The 21,020-nt window shown below is 35.0% G+C and overlaps 1 protein-coding gene across 1 annotated transcript in view; it reads right to left on the bottom strand.

Annotated features, from left to right (window-relative positions):
* Positions 1-20,334, bottom strand: part of LOC133187048 (dynamin-binding protein-like) — a 59,239-nt gene extending 38,905 nt beyond the window's left edge. The window contains exons 1-18 of the mRNA XM_061322419.1: positions 20,257-20,334; positions 16,784-17,063; positions 13,633-16,068; positions 7,571-7,638; positions 7,343-7,475; positions 6,920-7,161; positions 6,597-6,720; positions 5,924-6,015; positions 5,252-5,401; positions 4,521-4,626; positions 4,296-4,423; positions 3,715-3,819; positions 3,428-3,559; positions 3,146-3,286; positions 2,729-2,914; positions 1,303-1,470; positions 572-773; positions 43-410 (exon numbers count right to left, since the gene is read on the bottom strand). Coding sequence (XP_061178403.1) covers positions 43-410; positions 572-773; positions 1,303-1,470; positions 2,729-2,914; positions 3,146-3,286; positions 3,428-3,559; positions 3,715-3,819; positions 4,296-4,423; positions 4,521-4,626; positions 5,252-5,401; positions 5,924-6,015; positions 6,597-6,720; positions 6,920-7,161; positions 7,343-7,475; positions 7,571-7,638; positions 13,633-16,068; positions 16,784-17,063 — 5,061 coding nt within the window. The 5' untranslated portion in view covers positions 20,257-20,334. The remainder of the gene's footprint in view (positions 1-42; positions 411-571; positions 774-1,302; positions 1,471-2,728; positions 2,915-3,145; positions 3,287-3,427; positions 3,560-3,714; positions 3,820-4,295; positions 4,424-4,520; positions 4,627-5,251; positions 5,402-5,923; positions 6,016-6,596; positions 6,721-6,919; positions 7,162-7,342; positions 7,476-7,570; positions 7,639-13,632; positions 16,069-16,783; positions 17,064-20,256) is intronic.
* Positions 20,335-21,020: the final 686 nt, after the last annotated feature.

Below are 21,020 nucleotides of genomic sequence, written 5' to 3'. Positions count from 1 at the left end.
CAAAAAATTGTTTGAATATTACAGAAAAGGTCTTGTAACTACCTCTTCACATTCATGCTTGATAGAATCCTCTACTGTAGGTAGGTCAGGGGTCATGTCTTCATCTAAAAGTTCATCTAACTCTTTGCTTAGGCTTTTCTGACTGATCAGTGTAGATTGCTTTGGTGACCTCTGAGATGATAACTGACCACCATCCACTGAGGTTGAACTTTGATAATCGACTGCACATGAACTTGTTGACCCTTGACTTCCAGTAGAGGTCAGACGTTGTCTTTGACCAATCACAGTGGGTGACAGAGGTGATGTTGGTACAGGGATGTTAGGATAAATCTGATTGGCTTCTTCACTGACTGTGACATCTGAGGACTGATAAGACTGGAGGAGTCGTGAGGGTATAAACCCTTTAGCAGCTGTCAAATAAACATTTTCTCAAAAACTGTGTCTGTTCAGAGTCTTAAACATATTGTGATTTGTACAACTATACTACCATAATTGAGTTCCTCTCACATATAGCATTGTCATAAAATATTTTTTAACAAAATAAAAATGAAAAGTAAAGAGAGTCCCTCACCTCCATTGTCCACAAACCACCTGTCCTTGTTCCCCATGGGATCCTTGTCTTGAACAACACCCACCAGATCCCCAGCATTGAGGGAAAGGTCCATCAGATCACTGGCAGTGTAATTTTGTAACACCCTGTATAGTTTTTCTGCTGGGAACTTTTGCTGAAGGTACACTTTCTGACTCTGAGCCTGAGAACTGGCCATTTCCTCCTATAAAAGCACAGGACAAACCCATGAACCCAATCCCTCTGTTTTAAATCATTAATTTAAGGAAAAAATGTTGGTTCATGGGGTTTTGATTTTGTGGTTAAAATGTACATTTTACATGTTCTTTACTTGTAACATTTCATGGAAGACATGAATTAGTGGGTCTTTTCATACCATGAAAACAACAAAACTTAAACCCTCATTAAAATGAGTGATTTCACAATGTTTGAAATTTTAGTACATGTATTTTTAAATATATCTTTTGGCAAAATTATTCCAAAAAATAAGATTTGAACCACATCTGCTTGATAGTTAAATTCAATGAAAATATCTCTCTTAATCAAGTCATAAATATATCTTGAGAAAATCTTCTCTTTTATGAGAAGGAAGATACTTAAACTCAAATAATCTGTATCAAACTATTACTTTACTTTTGAACAACTATGTATATCAGAAACATCAAGAACTACAGTTTGCTCACTTGAGAGTATCATTCTCAGCAACCTTTGAGAAATCTGCCCCCCAAACTTACAACTAGGGATGGCCTTTTCCCTTTTTTGTCTGGTTGTTTCAGAGCATCCACTTTAGGGTTAAATCCTTTAGGTATAAAGCTAAGACAGGACATCTTGTCCACCACAGCGACATGTCCGATGTTGAAGTTCTCCATCAGGTTGTCAGTGGAAGAGAGCAGGGATGGAAGCTATAAATAGCACGATAATAATGTAACAGCAGGGTACAGTGTATGAAATGTTACTGCAATGCCTACAGATAATGTGCAAAGGATATACTATGAAGAAAGGATGTACTTTTATTAATAATTTTCAACCATTTATAAAGTCACCAATACCAGAGCATATAAATGTCTTAAAATTACATAAACTAGATTTATATTTTCATGAAAATGATTAATTTTCAAATAAATCATTTAAAATAAATTATCAATTCATTCATGTCACTCCTCTTAAATCTTTGAAATAAATACTCGAATCAAAACCATGCAACTTTAATCTCAAACTACATGTATGACAGTCTGAACATTTGAATATGCAATTTATAAGTCCAAATTTCATGCATTTCCTCTCCAAATCTGTTTTGATAAATAAGCTGAGTAAATGTGCTGTAACTTGCTGTCTTCTTTGCCTAGTTTGGCTGCCTCCACCTGAAATTTCTACTCAAGCAAATGTAGCCTAAGAGCATGCACATGAAATATAACTAATATGTGATTGCCAAGCAAAGCAACAGAATTTATCTCCCTTGACCTAGCAGCACAAGTTGCGCAGACAGCTGTGTCTTGCAGTTTATGGTGGATAGAAATGATGCTGTAGCGCTACTGGATGACTGACTTACAGTAGATAAGTTTGGTGATTGAGATTTAGTTTCTATTTCATGCTGAGTGACTTTCTGTAAACAAAATGGTGTTGTATACAAGCAAAATAAATCAAAATTAGATATATAACTATAATATGTAAACAAAATGGTGTTATACACAAGCAAAGTATATCAAAATTAGATATATAACTATTAATATGCAATTATAAACATATCACATTACACAGATTTGCACAATAAAATGTAAAAAAGTCAAGCATAATAAAATATTAATTTTATCAATTATAAAATGATTAGTTATATATGACAATTAATGATATTACCAGTAATTCAAATATGCAAAAGATGTGAAATTCTATCACTTAAGAACATTAGGAACAGATGACAACTTCTTTTAACAACTGGATGATAATAAAAACCACATCCATAGACTACCACACACTACTACATCCGAAATAAAACTACCGTGTGACAAACAACACCAAAGTGGAAATAACAATGTGCAGGCACACTAAAACTCTAATCAAACAAACAATCAATTGTATGACTGACTCTTATCAATTTCTGCTACCAAAAAAGAAAATGTACACATATACCATTAAAAACTGCCTGTTAGTGAATTCACTTACATCCAGGGTATCGGACAGCTGGAGAGATCTCTGGTTGATGTACTCTCTCTGAGCTTGGACAAAAGCTGCAATACAGTCCTGTAGGAGATGGAGGGATAAGCTATACAGCTTAGGAAGCTCGTCCAGAAGCTGGGCATTCAGTCCCTCGTAGTCACTCTTAACTGGCTGCAGGGCTTTCTCTGGCATCTAATGATATCAAAATAGTGCATACTTTTATAGCAGAGGTGTAAATAATAAAACTTGTAGCACATTTAAACTAAGATTTTCTTTATGTATATATGACTGTCTGCATCATGATAAATAAATTTACAGCATAAAGGAAAAAAAGAAAACATTTTATTGCTTATAAGTGGATGTTGTGCACATCACACTGTCTTACAAAGTTGACTGATTTTCATTTAAACATTTCCTCCTCACCCTTCCATCAGTGACTTTCCTCTGCATGGAGTCATAGTCCAGCAGTTTGTCAAACCTTTTCTGTATCACTTTGTTAGGGGCCTCAAACAGGGACATCAGTCTGTTCAAAGGGGAGGTCACCAGGTCCCTAACTGTCTCTTGCTACAATTGTCAAACACAACAAAACCTAGTTTTCAGAATTGAAAATCTGTCTACAAATTACAAAATTTTAGTATTTTAGACTAAACAATTGATCAGTGTCCTCCACCATAAAATGGCAATTCGAGCAAAATCTGTACATACAAACAGGGGAAGATGCTTTCTATCCAGATTTTCCTGGGCCTCCTGGTATTTCTGCATCTCTGCATTACTCTGTCGATCATCGTAAAAATCTGCCAGGTCAGCCACCATGCACTCATGACAGGACACAGACTCCTACATAATCAATCAACAATCTCAACATATCAGTCAACTCAATTTAAAATAGAAATAAGAAATGAATTTAACTTTAAAAACACATTTCAAATACCAATTTACTGAACAGCAACTTGCAAAACAAAAGAAATACAGAAATAAGACGAGCTGTTTACCTGTAAGTGGTCCATATATATCTGTGTATTTCTTATAAAGACTTTCACCATCTTCTCCAGTTGTCTAAACTTTAGCTCTTCTTTGTCAAAGTCATCATCCTTTATCTGCAAATATTTACATTTCCAACTTTTTCTCTATGTGATAACTCTTTGAAATTTAATTGTGTTGATTCCTCAATATTTACAATTGAACATAAATTTCGCCAAGTGAAAGGTCAAGTGCCTTATACGCATGTCAATTTTCCGCAGCCGTCACTGCGTTAGATATCAGTGGGCAGTGGCTATGAAAATTAACATGTGTATTTCACATCTATAAGTCAGAATTTTTTTATTTTATTTTACATCATTATAAATGTAAATACAAGGAATCACTGTCTGGTTTCTTGGATATGCTAGGGACATCAATGACAGTTGGAAACATGGGATAATCTATAATTTACATTTGCAACTGTTGTTAATGGCCTGACATACCCAACACACTAGACAGTGATTCCTTAAATATACCAGGTACATGTACATGAAGTTAAGCTTCCCATACAATCAAATCTTTATAAAACTTGTGCACAGTTATATTCACTTACCAGCAGAAGTCCCAGATTTGTACTAATTCGACCTTTGAACCTGCTGCCTTTTTTCTTTATAGTGTGGAAGCTCAGCTTGGCAAGTTTGTCTCCAAAAGACTCATCTGAAACTTTCTTATATTTGAACACTGTGAAAAACAAATAATATTATATCTTAGTTTCATTTTCCTCTGAGATTGTTTAAATACATAAACATGTATAAATGTAAGTTGTTGGTTGTCTGACCTAAGTCCTTTCTGCGTTTGTATTCATTGATGGCTGATGCTACATCAGTCATGGCGTTGATGGCAGTCAGAATTTCTTTCTTGTCTGGATGGTCATCCTCTGTTGCCTGTAAGCCATTAAAACAATGGAAACACCATTAGCATATCACACTCTGATCAAAAGCAAGTAAAGTCTTTGCTTGGGAAAGACAGACAAACCTCACCACAAATGTATTTTCTGTGTTAAACAAAATTGTTACTTAACTGTGGAATCATCATTGTTTGAGGGGGGGTCAATGTTCGTGTGCAACCAAAATTTTACTAGTTCATGGGTACATTAATTTGTGGTTAATTTGTATGCTCTATTAAGAGAGATAAATCTACTGTGTTCAGTGTACACATGTGTGTGTATCAATGTTCATGGGGAAGTAGATTTGTGGGTAAGGGTTGCCCACGAAATCTATGAACATTGATCCCCCACAAACAATAATGATTTCACAGTATTACATGTAGCTGCAACAAATTCAAAATTTGGAACACATTGCAAGTCATGGACTTATCAACACAATCATAAATTACTACTGTTGATATTTCTATTAATTATCACACATAGTGAATAGATGTTTTTTGAGGATCATGCATTTTGCTGACTATAGTCACAGAGAAAGGTGCTCAGTACAAACCTCTTTAAGATCAGTATACAGTAAAGTATTATACAGGGATGATTTTTTCTTTTGTATGCTGTTTACTGACCTTGAAGAGTTCGTTAAGCAGCAGTGGATACTTGAGGATCCTCTGGACTGGTTTAATAAGGAGGGCACCAAGATCAAACACCACCGTCTTCTGTCGAAGTTTGTCCAACATCTTGTTTATGTACCCCATGATGGACTCACTTTCCTCATACTGTAATTGTACACGGCATTTAAACTAGAAATCTGACCAGTCAGCAAGGGCCCCGCCGAGGGGTAGAAATATAAAAGTGCAAATTAGGGGATGAGAATTTTACTTGATTACAAAAATTAAAAAATATATAAAGAAGAATAAGGAACAGCAACTGCTAAATATCCAACAACCTTTAAATAGCATCCTTGTATTTACATAAGGCAGTAAAAAACATCATATCTATAATAACTCAATTAAATATATATTCAAAGAAGAATGAAGCATGTGTTTTCTAAAATACCAGCCTTCAGTGAATGCAAATATCACCCAGGCTTGACCTTAACTTCAAAACAAATCCTTGCGGGGCCCTAATTAGTGCACCAGTGTTCAAAAACAGCTAACAATTTTACATGTATGAAATCACATTCAAACTACATGTAACTGGCATTAAACATCACATAATACTGTTTGGCACATGAAACATCATGTACTCAGTTTCTAGACTAAGATAAGTGAGTAACATTTGGCCTGTTTTTTTTCTACCTTCTCTAGCAGTGTGATCACTTCATCATGGTTACGGCAGTATGGAGCAAAGGCAGTTTTCATGTCTTCTGATAGCACCACAAAACACACACCTAAAAGAATGTCAAATATGTGAATAATCAATCATTTCAAAGCACAGTCCATGCTTATTTCAAATATTTAGATTTCATCACAACCCTGTTTTCCTGTATAATGCATCTTCTGTATAATAATAAAGATATTTAAACACATCAGTGAATTTTCATAGTAACAAATTCTTTGTAAAGAAACATATTGCTAAATTTTTAAAAATGTTTATTTTGACCCAATTTTTACGACAACGTTTCGTACGACATAAGTTCTAAAAACTTTGTCCTCTTTGTAATTTTTAAGGATCAATTTGGTTTGAACCTTGAGATAATACATCTAATTAGTTTACTGCTAAGGAAATTTTGAAAAGTTGTCTGACCTTTCTTTTTTTAATAATAAAAACTGGGTTATATGCAAAATTGAATGAGTTATATTTCAATAGAATATTAAAATATTTTTGACAAATCTCTCATTTAAATGATATTGCATGAAAGAGTCCTTCAATAGAATCATAACTATCATTGCTGAGGTCAATCTACATGGATACATCAGATAGTTAAATGTTTTATAAGGCTTTTCTACACTGTGTAATAAGACTATTTACCTATGACCTGCTCCTCAAAGTCTTTCCCCTGTACAGCCCCCTCCAGAGCACTCAGTAATCTCTGTGATATGTCTGCCACATCCTCAATGTTCCCCATTAACACAGACAGATCTACCTCAGGGTGCTGCCAATTTCAAGTCATACAGTATATATATGTCCATGTCATATCCAGTTACATATTTAGCTTTAACTTCTTTCATTCACCATATATTAGAAGTTACTCCTTTTAAGCCATAAATGAGACCTGCTTACATTACTGACCCTGAACAACCCCATAGCACCCCCAAAAGAAATTTCCTTTCTTTCAGTAACACTCTGCCTACCCTCTCTGCAGCAGGAGACAGGAATGTCTCTATACACAGACCCAGACTGTGTTGGAAGTCTTTCTCTGTCTGTATCAGTTCCTCTATCACCTTCCCTCGCTTTTCTCTTTGCTTCTCTCTCATCTCCTCAGCTCTCCTCTTCTCCTCCTCCCACTGTCTTTCCTCCTCCTCCTTCCTCTTCCTCTCAGCCTCTCTCTGAGCCTCTAAATCTCCCTCCTCAGGACACAGCTCCACCAGATTTTCTGTCAGAGTACATGAGTAAATTTCTTAATTATCTTAAATAATATTTGGGAGATCTTTTATGTTTTCTATGTTGTATATTCATTCAATGTGGTGTGTTTTTAAACAATTAACACTAAGAATGAAGCACTTCAAAACTTGTAAAATAGATTCTTGCTATAATTAAACATGGTTTATACTCACTCCTGAGTTCACTCAACTCAGCATTAAGACCACTAATGTTGTCTGTGTAAAACTCAATATTTTCTTTAATCTCCTCATTATCTTCACTTCCTTGTAGTGTTCTTTCTAACTCAGTCCTAGATTTCTCGCAGTTCTAAAAGAGATTTCAATGTTTTACTTCACTGTTACATACTTACTTCATCGTTGAATATCTTCAATCATTTTTCCATACAGAGCAGTGCTACTCACTTCCACATCCATTTCTAGGTCTTTAATCTTTTTTCTGAGGTCTGCCACAGCCACTGAATGAGCCTCAGCTAAAAAAAATAAACACTCAACTTATAAACAAGGAACTTTAATTTACTTAAGTTTCTTAAGTAAACCTTACTTATGAAACTCTTAAGTTTCAAGTTATAATTTTCATGATTATCATAGCAGTCATATTCTTTAAAAAAACTAAAGGGCCATAGGCAACATACCTCACCTGAGCACTTTGGCTCAGCACATGGTCATGCCTGGAGTGGCATGATTTGAACAACCTTGAATCTGAAGATATTTTTATGATTAATCACGGCTTTAAAAGATTTTTACATTATGTTCTCCTATATATTCCTATGTAAAAATTTGATCTTCTATTGTGGCCCCATCTTATGCCTGGGAGTCATGATTTGAACATTCTTGAATCTTCACCACCTGAAGATGCTTCCATATTAAAATGACTAACCAAAGCTTTGACATTCTTGAGGAGAACATTTTTAGAGATTTTCCCTTAACAATCCTATGTATAACTTTGATTGCATGCCCATTGTGGCCCCACCCTAGCCCTGGGGGTCTTGATTTGAACAAAGTTGAATCTACACTATCTGAGGATGCCTCCATATAAGTATGACTAATACTGACTTTGCTGTCCTAGAGAAAAAGATTTTTAAAGATTTTTCTATACATTTCTATGTTTAACCTTGATCGCCACTTGTGGCCCCATCCTAACCCTGGGGTCATGATTTGAACAAACTTGATTCTACACTATGTAATGAAGCTTTCACATAAGTTTCATCTTTTCTGGCCAAGTGGTTATTGAGAAGAAGATCTATTAAAGATACCCTTAAATTTTCACCAATTATTAATTACTGTAGACTTACATTTTTCCGTGTGGGATTAATTATCTCTAGGTACATGGTCAAAAATCTTTCACGGAAATTTGTCAAAGCATACTTAAAGAGCATTTAAGACATACAATGGCAATAGAAGAAATCCGCGTAATTTTCTACCCATTGATTGAAAAACCAGAAGTCTCTGATGAGACTGTAGCTCTACTGGTTTGAACTTATAACAAAGGAAGAGAGAAGTTGGACTTGAAACTTTGCAACAGCAATAAATAGAATGATGATCCTTGGTTTAGTCTCTTTTTGTGGCAAGATTTATTGCAATCAGAATAAAACTGTAGGAGGAGTAGCCTTTTAAAAGAATTTTACAGAAATTTCGATTTTAGTAACCATGGCAACATCATCCATCAAAATAAAAAAAACAATTAAGACAATTATGTATCTTTGTGTAGTCTCCTTGTGTGCCAGGTTACATTAATATCGGAACAAACTTTAAGAGGAGTAGTGTTTTGAAAGTATTTCACAGAAATTTCTTTTTTAGTAACCATGGCAACACCGTTCATTGAAATAAAAAAATGATAAACATAACTATGTATCTCAGTGTTGTCTATTTGTGTGCCAATTTATACTGAAATTAAACCAAAACTGTAGGAAAAGTAGCATTTTGATGGTTTTTAGTAACCATGGCAACATTGTTCTTTGAAATCAAAAAACGATGAAGAGAATTATGTGCATTAGTGTTGTCTACTTGTATGTTAAGTCATATTGAAATCAGACTAAAACTGTAGGAGGAGTAGCATTTTGAAAGTATTTTATAGAAATTTCTATTTTTAGTAACCATGGCAACACCGTTCTTTGAAATCAAAAACTGACAAATAGAATAATGCATCTTAGTGTGGTTTACTTGTGTGCCAAGTTATATTCAAATCAGACCAAAACTGTAAAAGAAGTAGCGTTTTGAAAGTATTTCATAGAAATTTCTATTTTTAGTAACCATGGCAACATTGTTCATCAAAATCAAAAACTGATAAACATAATTATGTATCAAATTGTAGTCTACTTGTGTGCCAAGTTACACTGAAATCAGATTGAAACTGTAGGAGGAGTAGCATTTTTAAAGTATTTCACAGAAATTTCTAATTTTAGTAACCATGGCAACATCATTCATAGAAATCAAAAACCGATACATAGAATTATGTATCTTAGTGTAGTCTACTAGTGTGCCAAGTTACATTGAAATCAGACCAAACTGTAGGAGGAGTAGCATTTTGAAACATAGGTAATCAAAGATTACTAAGCTTACCTCGACGAATGTTATCTATAAGTAAGGCAAATCTCACAACATATTTTTTTCCTAGTTGGTGTACATCCAAGATTAATATCCATCAATATTAGATTCAGAATCCAAAGCAAGTCTGGAAGTGTCCATCTCTAGATACATCATTATCCATGCTTATTTGGTTAAAATATGGCTAAAATTCACTCGTGTGGAAAATCTAGGTCAGATCCAGAATCTGAAGCAGGTTAGTTAGTGAACATCCCTAGATGCATCATCCATGCAAGTCTGGTCCAGGTAGGGCTTACAGCTCCTCAGGAATAGACCTTCTCCAAAAAAACTTTAACCTAGTCACTCATCTGGAAAATCTAGGTCAGATCTAGCATCTGAAGCAAATATGGTAGTGTCTATCCCTAGATGCATCATCAATGCAAGTTTGGTCAAGGTAAGGCTTATAATTACTTGGGAATGGACCTGCTCCAAAAACTTCAACCTGGTCACTCATCTGGAAAATCTAGGTCAGATCTAGCATCTGAAGCAAGTGTGGTAGTGTCCGTCCCTTGATGCATCATCCATGCAAGTTTGGTCAAGGTAAGGCTTATAGTTAGGTACCTATTCCAAAAACTTTAACCTGGTCACTCATCTGGAAAATCTAGGTCAGATCCAGCATCCGAAGCAAGTGTGGTAGTGTCCATCCCCAGATGCATCATCCATGCAAGTTTGGTCCAGGTAGGACTATTAGTTCCTTGGGAATGGACCTGCTCCAAAAACTTTAACCTAGTGACCCATCTGGAAAATCCAGGTCATATCTAGCTTCCAAAGCAAGTGTGGTAGTGTCCATCCCTATATGCATCCTCCATGCAAGTTTGATCTTGGTAAGGCTTATAATTACTTGGGAATGGACCTGCTCCAAAAACTTTAACCTGGTCACTCATCTGAAAAATCTAGGTCAGATCCAGCATCCGAAGCAAGTGTGGAAGTGTCCATCCCTAGATGCATCATCCATGCAAGTTTGGTCCAGGTAGGGCTTATAGTTACTTGGGAATGGACCTGCTCCAAAAACTTTAACCTGGTCAATTATCAAGAAAATCTTAGTCAGATCCAGCATCTGAAGCAAGTGTGGTAGTGTCCATCCCCAGATGCATCATCCATGCAAGTTTGGTCCAGGTAGGGCTTATAATTCCTTGGGAATGGGACTTGCTCCTAAAACTTTAACCAAGAGGCCGACACTAACGCCGATGCCAACGTCGGGGGTATAGCATAAGCTCATCTTGACTTCGTCGAGGTGAGCTAAAAATTGTTTACAGACAGATGGACAGACAGCTAGATGGACGGACGATGGACACCTTACTATCGCATAAGCTCTTCTGGTCTCTGACCAGTAGAGCTAAGAAATTGTGATCCTGCGAAATTATGAACCCATGGAAAAAGGTATGTTTACAATATTCCCCTTGAAAGAGGTCATGGCCCTTCATTTGAACAAACCTAAATCCCTTCTACCTAAGGATGCTTTGTGGCAAGTTTGGTTGAAACTGTCCCATAGATTCTTTAGAAGAAGTCGAAAATGTGAAAAGTCAACAGACAAACACATGGATGCCAGACACCCTCCAATCAGAAAAGCTCAGGTGAGCTAAAATAAGGGTTGGATCCACACTAGTTCTCAATATCACAATTACATAGATGCATTTAAAAAATGGGTTAAAAATAATACAGTACCAAGAATACTCATATTTCACTTTAATTGCAAAAGTTTTGGATGTTTAAAGTTAACAATATTTTTCAGATAATGCACTGCTAAAAGTCCACACATTTTATGCCCATTTTTTAAAAAAAATTTTTATATGTTACTTACTTTCATTTCATATTAAATTTCATTTGCTCTGATTATACTCAACTAATCAATGTTGAACTAATTCCAAAATAAATACTGGATTAGTACGATACATTGGTGAAGAGAAAAAAAATGCAGTAAAAGTTGATATTAGAATAAGAATTAAAACAACCTCCAGATATGATTAGTTACTGAGGATCAACCCTTCAAAAAAAACCCAATAAAAACCAAAAGGAATTAAAAATTCATATACGTGTACCAAAATAAATTCAAAACAAATTAAACACGTTAAAGAGGAAAATTGTGAATTCAAGAGATAACAAGCTAGACAACAAAACAGAAATGAGACAGTCAAAACTTCCTTGTCGTTTACCATTAATTATTCTATATCTGATTTGACTAAATTCCACAAGCTCTCCACTTCACTTAATTGTTCTGAACTTTTTTTTAAACACTGGTTTAATTTGAGAATTTACTTACATGTAATGAAGGTTTGATATATTTTTATAAAAATGTCATTAAACATATTTCTGTACATTATCATCCCAATTATGCTTTCACTTTACAAGGTATTTTAAAACCTGCACAGTACATGTATACAGCAGGAATTTTAAATGTAAAATGTTACATCATGAACTATACCTCACTGGTATGAATCCTGCTTCATATAGAAAAACATCCACACAAAGTTACGCTGTACATTCCTTGTCAGCAAACTCTGTAGCAATACCCTGTTAAGATTTCTTACTGACCAATTCAGCGAGTTTATCTTTATTTATAGCAGGGTACTATATTTATCTCTAAAGCAATGTTATACATCTTCCAGATAGATAGGTATTTGGGTTTGTCTGTGACCACTTCAGACAAACCAGAGTCTAGAGATTTTATATGACAGCTTAGTCCAGAATTACACACATTTTTAAATTATGCCTCTGCTTTTTGTCTTATTCTGAAATTGAACTACCCAGGACACATGCAATGCAAGATATAAATCAAAGCATTATATTTACATTTGCCATTGTGTTTCCTTAAATGACAATACTAATGAAATTGACATTCAATTTTTGATGACACAAAGTTGGGCACATTAGACTTTCTACACAAGATATTTGGAGGGTCCAGACTGTGATGTCATCACATCCTACATCTATGTAAGTGCAAAATTTTTCTTTGTATCACAAATCAAAATAGGTTTATAAATATACTTAATAAAATATCACATTTTAGAGTTTCACTGGGATATGACATGAAGTTAGTACATAATCAAATCTACTACAAAATATAAAGATAATGAACAGTAATCAAGCTTAAAAGTCAATTGAAACAATACAAATTTGGAGCAGAGGTGGGATCAGGTGCAATGGAGGAGTAAGCATCCCCTGTCGACCAGTCACACATCCACTGTGTGTTCCTTGTAATGATCAGGAAATGGAAAAATCTGTAGCCAATTCAGTGTGAAATAATGGCCTAACAATTTAAATGAAAAATGTAGGTCAACATTCAACTAAATAACACCCACTGGAATTTGATCATGTGACCAATTTCATGTCGTATCCCAATGAAACTCTAAAAATGATACCTTATTTCTTAATTATCAAAGTACTTTCTATATTTTAAAGTAGAAAGCTCATTAGCTGTTTAGGTTTGTCAGTGACCACTTTAAACAAACCAGAGTCCAGATATTTTATGACACCTGGGTCAGGAATTTAAATCATACCTGCATCTGACATTTTGAAATTGTTCTACTCAGGACACATGTAATGAAAGTTTGTTGGCAAAGATAAAAATCAAGGCATATTATCAAATATTTACAACCTTATATTTAACATGTTTAAGTGCAACACATTTATTTGAACAGGGATTTTCAGCCAGGATGTCTTTTGAGGTATGCTGTTTTATCTTGTAGCAAATTTTCTTTCTTTAGGGAAAAATAACAATCTTATCAACATATTAACGTGTTCTTACATATCCTGGTAACAAAACAACTACACTTAAATGAGGACCTTTCATACATTGTACCAATAAAAAATATATGACCTTGTACATGCCCTAATTCAAGAGATACAGTATCTGCTTTTATGTACTTGATAAAAGTCATTACCTTTAAATGTATCCTCCAGAACAATTAGTCCCTCCTCTGGTCCCTGCTGAGCTGGCTTGGTAGATGACATCTGTGGTCTGGTTGGGGCAGGTCTGGTTGGCATTGGTCGTGTTGGTGCGGGTCTTGAGGGAATTGGACATGAAGGGGCAGGTCTGGATGGTCTTGTCCTTGGTATTTGACCATTTTGGTTCATATGATTAGGATCAGTCACTTTAACAGGAATTAAAGGAACAGTTGGAGGGGCAGATGCCAGTCTGGGGCCATTGGGGCGGGGTGGGGGGTCTTTCTTAAGGGAGGGTGTACGGTCAAACTGAAAGCTCTGTTCAAATGACCTTTGTGGAATAGGAGGAGGTTTTCTCATTGATGGGTAACTTTTTTTGGATGGAACTGGGTCCACAAAGAAAACAGAATTTCCTGTTGAGAATTTACCATGGAAATCATCATTAGCAATCATTCTTTGATGTGTAGTGTCTTGTATTGGAAAATTTACAGAGTGTCTCTTTGGATCTGTTGTTTTAATCAAATTTGAAGAACTAGAAGACTTGTTACTGACTTGATCTCTCTTAAGTATTGGCTTGGCTGGGTGAGCTGATTTATTGCCTAGTTTCTCTTTGGCATCATCAGTTTTCACATCATTTTTTGCTTTGGAAAGTTCACCTGATATTAAGTCATTTAAAGATTTTGATGTATCTACATCACCGAAAGAAAATGTAGCTCTCCTACTTTCAGTTTTCATATCTGATGCTGAACTAGACAGTTCATTTGTGGACAGAGATTTTTGTAATGTACTGTTCGATTCATCATGGCTGTGAAGAACTTGAGCAGATGATGACTTGGCCATTGAAGCCTCGCCATCTTCGGTTTCTTTTACAGGTTGTAATCTCATTTTGTTTGGCAGATTGGGTTTGGGTGAAAGGCTTGGTTTAGGCTTCATTACAGGTTTAGGGTTAATCTGAGGTTTAACTGGTAATACTGGTTTTTGTTCCAAAGTAAAATTTATGCTTTGGGTCCCACTCTTCTCTTTAATATTACTTCTGTGTATGTTTTGTTGGGATGTTTCTTGAGCTATATTGTTTTCCCTATGTTCAGTCACATGGTCACTTATTGGTACACCTGGCTTTACAAGTGAAAATGATAAATTTCTGTCATCAATCTCCGTTTTCACTTTATCAATAGGTGGTGTTACAAGTCCCTGAGGTTCAACACTCAGTTCCTCTTTATCATTAATAATTACACTCATTTTATCTTTAAGTTCATGATTTCTGTAATCAGCAGCTGGAGACTGTATAGGACTATCATCAATTATGTCAAGGAAGACAGTGGGAACCAGTCCAGACTTCCCAGAATTCTCATTTAATGCCCTCACCCACTCGGTATTTAGATATTCTAAAATCTTAACTGTATCCCCTTCTGTTACGGTAAGATCCTGGTCTGTTTCTGCAGAGAAGGAAAACAAAACAAGTGCATACTGGTCCCTGCTCTCATGTTGTTCAACTTCATCAACACTGCCATCACTGATGTTCAATCTATCTTTCATTGTTGAACAATTCTGATTCTCATTTATATCTAGATCTTTATTTTTCACCTCTTGGTCATTTTTTAATTGTTCTTCATGGTAATCTCTTGTCCTTTCTTCTTCAGAAGCATTTATTTTTGTTCTATTTATTGCCTCATTCCCAGAGAAAGCATATGGACAATCAACAATAATGGAGACAAAGCATGTGGGGAACAGTCCAATCCTCCCATCAATCTCCCCCTCTGTCCACTGGTCGTCTACATGCTGGATAAGGTACACAATCTCATTGGCATCAAAAGAAAGTTCATTGTCAGACTGTCCTTCAAACTTGTACAATGTCATGGCATATGGACTAACAGAAGAGTCCAAACTCTTTGTGTTCTCGCTGGTGTAGGCAGCACTTTGATCTGGTATTGTTAACTGTGATTGGTTATTTGGCACATTGGATGATCCTGATTGGCTATCATCAACTTCAGAAGGCTGTCCATCACTAACACTACTATAATAAGACTGATCCAGTGAGAAAGATTTCTGAATTGTGGAACTGGATTTTTTAGTGGGCTGATGATGTATTGACCCGCTACCTGGTGATGTATCTTGTATCAATTCCACACAAGAAGAAAGGAACATCCCTTTCTTACGACCGAGCTCCCCATAATACCAATCCGAATCTAGAATCTCAGTCACAGTAATGATATCACCAGTCTTAAACCCGAGTTCTTCATCAAGCTGAGCGACTGAGTCACACAGCGCCAAGGCAAACAGAGGCTCTGTTGAGTGGACACTGTGACTCCGTTCCTTGAGGGAGGGTGGGAGTTCCAGCTCCATGACATGTGTGACTGGAAAAATCCCCTTATGAGACCCCAGTTGTCCTTGCCACCAGTTGGCATCAATCTGATGTGTCCCCATGATAATAGCACCTACAATCATATTTCAACACTATGAATATATACACGATATAAGGATGGCTATTTCTGTAAAATAACATTACAACTAAACGTCTTCTATGACTCTATAAATTAAACAGATTTAGCTTGACAAAGCAGTGCAAAGAGGTTGGCAAAGTGATTTTTAAATTGATGAAGATGCTAATGTGTTTTTCAATCTGTTTTTCAATCTTGTCATATCCAGTCTATGCGAAAGACATTGGACCGTCGGACCTGACCGATGTGCAGTGCCTCTGGTCCGATGCGTCATTTTTTACACCGGACCAGAATGTCCGATGTTCTCAGCGTCCGGTTTTGAGCTCTATTATTTTGACGAGGAGTGTGTGTTCATTGATTACACAGGACCGAATGTCCTGTTTGGTCCAAAAAACTTTTGCATAGACTGCATATCTTCATGTATTATCTACAAGTAGATACAGAAAAACAGAGTCACCTTACAGTGGCTTACATGCATATAATGAATACCAGCACATGCATGCTTAAAGCAAATTGATTTTCATTCCCTGAAGTTTTAAAACCTACTATAAACTTATCAGAAATAACAAATTACATTGTACATTTATAATGAATCAAAATTATTTATCCCTGGAACTTCAATATATGCATATTTTACTGTATTATTATCACTAAATTAATTATCAATGCATGTAGATTTAGATTATATGTAGAACTGATATTTAAATTTCACCTTTTCTAAACTCCAGATCTCCATCTTGCTGAGCAGGAAAGTTTTCTATAGCACCAAACAATATCTGTCCCTCCTCTACTGCGGGCAGGTTAAGAACCTCCACAAAGCTGGAGGGAAAGTTCCCCTCCTTCCCTCTTAACTGTCCGCAGTACCAGTTATCATCAATCACACTAGTCACTCTAATAATGTCACCCTTAGATAGACTTATCTCCCTTGGATGGTTCGTTTCAAAAGGATAAACAGCTCGAACATATTGTCCTGACAAATTTTCTACTCCCATCTGAAATTTTAATAGAATGCTGGTATACTGTGGCTGTAAATTCCAAATTATGGCTTAATATAAATATTTGGTAATTTTGTATTGCCTACAACTGGAATTTTTTTAACAACAACAATTTTTTCCACACTACATGATGGCTGATGTTACAACACAAATGTTTTTTTTTTTTTGGGGGGGGGGGGGGGTAATTTTTTTTTACCCAAATAGACTTTTCAAATGGTTTGCTCAAGAAATACTGCTAACATAGAAATCAAAAAGAAATTTCGACTATTATTCAACAGGAGATTTCTGGTTCACATATCATTCTTTTTTCTTGAAAGATAGTAAATCTAGCCATACATGTATATCCACTATGTTTCATACATACATCATTACATGAATCTATCATACATGTATATGAAGGATGAGTGATGAATTTATTTTTACATAATTCATTTAACATAATTTTCTTAAAGATGAAACAGTTTTTAACACTAGGATTGTACTTTTTAAACACAAAGATTGGTATGAAAGAATGTCAAATTACGTTTAGTAAAAAAATTTTGCCTTTGCTTAACTGAGAAATGAAGGCGCAAACTTGTGCACTTGATAAATTTGTTACCCGCTTATTGTTCTTAATTTTGTAGTTTTACGACGTCACAAAGACCCATTGATGTAAATAACGCATTAGATTTAGTGTATTTTTAATGTATTTTATCGAGTTAATTTTAGCCATTTTTGTGGATAGAAATGTGATTATGTTTACAGATGAGCTATCTGATTCTATAGTGTAGTCAACTCTGTTTGATATCGTAGTAAATTATAAGCACAGCTATTGAAAACAAGAGCTTTTCTTCGTAGGATGATACTGATGAATACCCCATGATTTCTCCACTCCATGATTACTTATTTTAAATTAATTCTTTAGACACAAAAATACTCTCATTCCTATTTGATACATTTATGATACATGCCAAAAGGATTTCAGAGTCTTTATTTGTTTATTTCGATTAGTTTCTAATTAACCCGCATTATTATTATACATGTATGTGTATGTTTGTCAAAGTTGTTGATTTAAAAGAAAAATCTCTACAAGCGTTTCGAAAGTAAAGAGATTATTTCAAGAACTCTCATGGAAAAGGGGAAAATACGAAAGAGAAAGAGAGAGAGAGAGAAAGAAAGGGGGGGCTTTATACAAATAAGTGAATATAGATGCTGTCAAATAATTTACAATTGAATAAATTTCTAATACAAGAATATTGTTGATTTGTTTTCTGATTAAAAAATTTAAGCCATGATGCTACCAATGTACAATAGCACGTGGCGCATAAGTAAAGCTGAATTTGATTGATCCAGTGTTTGAAAGTGAAACTAGGTACTAGTAAAAAAATGATTTCATTAAAAGAATTTAATCTATTTATGGAAAATGAATTGAATCTGTTGCTCTTTCCCTTTCTCTCTGTCACTCGTTTTCTTTCTCTCAATCGATCTCTCTTCTCTCTCTCTTTTGATCGCTCGAAGTGTCAACTTTTAAGGACAGAAAAAACTACTAAAATCTTGCAAATATATAAATGGCATTTTAAAAATCAAATATATACTGGCTTGTTTGAACATTGTACAATTATACAAGGTTCTAGCCATGACTGTGATATTTCTTAAAAATACGGTGCAAAATGACATGATCGTTTGTGTACATATAAGTATAATACACAGCATTGAACAGCCACTGGGTCTTACTGATGTCATATGTAAGGGGAGGTAAGCCGTGTTAGTTGAAGTTCATTTTCGTTATGAAATAATTTTGATTGACTCTGCTGCCGCTTCCTTACATTAAAAATCCAAAAATATAATATCAGGCTTATTAAAGTAGCTCAGATGAACTCATTTCCATAAACAACTCAAAATGCATGGGAGACTGTTTTGTACGACCTTTAAACATCATTACAATTCCAAGAGATTTCTCAAAAATTGGGATCCAGGTGTTTAAGCTTTAGATTGAGTTCATGTGCAATTTTCTGTCAAGAGTATAAGTAAAAAAAATTGTCTTCTGGGAGGAATTTTTTCATTTTTGCATACACATAATGTTCTGCTCTTATCCAAGCAAAAAATAAATAAATAAATAAAAAAAAAAAAAATAAATAAAACTCAAACTCTATACCAATGCTGTACGTGTTGCGATACTAATTAATGTATAATAATCACTTTTGTTAACTTGCTTCTTCAGTTTTTCAGTGAATACATGTATGTATTTTCTGTGATTTTTAAGCAATGTGTAGGAGGGGTGTGCACTGTTCTATACATGTACATGCATAGGATACATAATGACAATCATTTTTAATAGGCCAGATATGCTAACACATCAATTTTTTTTATTATCTGATTTAATAATTCATCATGTCTTTTATCTATGTAATTATGATGACTATAACAGGTTGCAAATAATCACTTGCCCACTAGCAAATGCTATTAATTTTGTCTGTGGGTGACCAATTCTTGAGGATGTACGAGTACATGATGTGGTGAGTACGAATTTTATCAGAACTTTTCCAGAACCTGTCCATCCTTTGATTTTACAATTAAATGCACTTTCATTTTCTTGATTTCCTACCAACTAATTGTTTTCTAACCCAAACTGCCTTAATGTTATGACTTTGTGAGGTCTCAAAATGAAGGAAAACATAAAATTTCATGCAATATCATTCATAAATCATTCATGGTGTCAAAATAATCAGGACAATGAAAGACTATGGAGAGCAAAGTATACTTCCCAGATATTATAATGCTAAAAGATCGATTTTTTCTTCTTTTTTTTAAGGAATTGAATGGAAATTTGGGTCCCAAAATATCAATGTAACGTTAGGTTAGTTAAACTTTTAAAGTTGGGGCCCACATGGCCCTTAAGGTTTCAAGTGTTATTTGCAACCCTGCCATAACAAAACACTGACTTGTGTGTTTAATAGTCATTACTTGCGTAGACTTTTTCTACACATACTCCATAATAAAATGGGTATATGTTACCCAACTTTCCATAATCTGCTTTAGCTTAGTGATGATAAACAGCATCGTTGCCATATTTATAATATTTGTCATTAACGTTACACATTCATCAGCATCAGGATATTGAAAAATACCGATGTAATGGACGAGAACGATAAAAGTTCCCTGTTAAATGTCTAAAATCATTGAATAGGTTGCTCAAATTGATTTTTTATACCTCTAATATCAGGACCCTAAACTACGCTGCAATGACAGGAACTCGCACTTCTCCACAGCCACCATGTTGATAAAACGCCATCTGTAAATAAATATTTAAAGGGGCATAATCTGTCTTATCAGCAAAATATTTTTGTGGTCTATCGCCGCATATCTATGAACAGTAACTAATTAAAATTTTATTTATATCTCTTCTATGACATTATTCTCAACTTAAAAAAAAATCAAAAACACTTATTTATAACATTAATTTAAGCAATAAGTTTTATGTTATGACTTGTTAAATTCTAGGCATATGATATCCGGGGGTGGGGATGGGGGAAGGGAGGACACCCTACCCCAAACACCCCCCCCCCCCAAAAAAATTACTGTTTTATTTTCAATAAAGTATGAAAGCGTTCATTGAATATCCAGTTATCCCCTTTATTTCTAGTCCTTTTGGGTTGCTTTTAATTTCCTTTTGGGTTCCTTTTCGGTCCTTTTGGGTAAATCACAGGAGTTCGCAATTTTATCAATAAAGTCAATAAAAATCACTCGATTGACCAAGCCATGAGCTATGCGTTAGCATAGCGAACAGTTCGCTATGCTAACGCATAGCTCATGGCTTGGTCAATCGAGTGATTTTTATTGACTTTATTGATAAAATTGCGAACTCCTGTGGGTAAATTGACGCACCGTTTAACCCCACCCAAGTAATCCCCGAAAAAAGAGACTAGATCAGTATTTTGTTTATTAAGTTGCATATCAAGTCTGATATTTGTTTCG

This window comes from Saccostrea echinata, unplaced genomic scaffold (genome assembly GCF_033153115.1).
Source record: "Saccostrea echinata isolate AGI-Se365-2 ecotype Australia unplaced genomic scaffold, CSIRO_AGI_Sech_v1 ptg000014l, whole genome shotgun sequence".
In the NCBI taxonomy this organism is placed as follows: Eukaryota; Metazoa; Mollusca; class Bivalvia; order Ostreida; family Ostreidae; genus Saccostrea; species Saccostrea echinata.
This window is presented reverse-complemented; position numbering and strand designations above follow the sequence as displayed.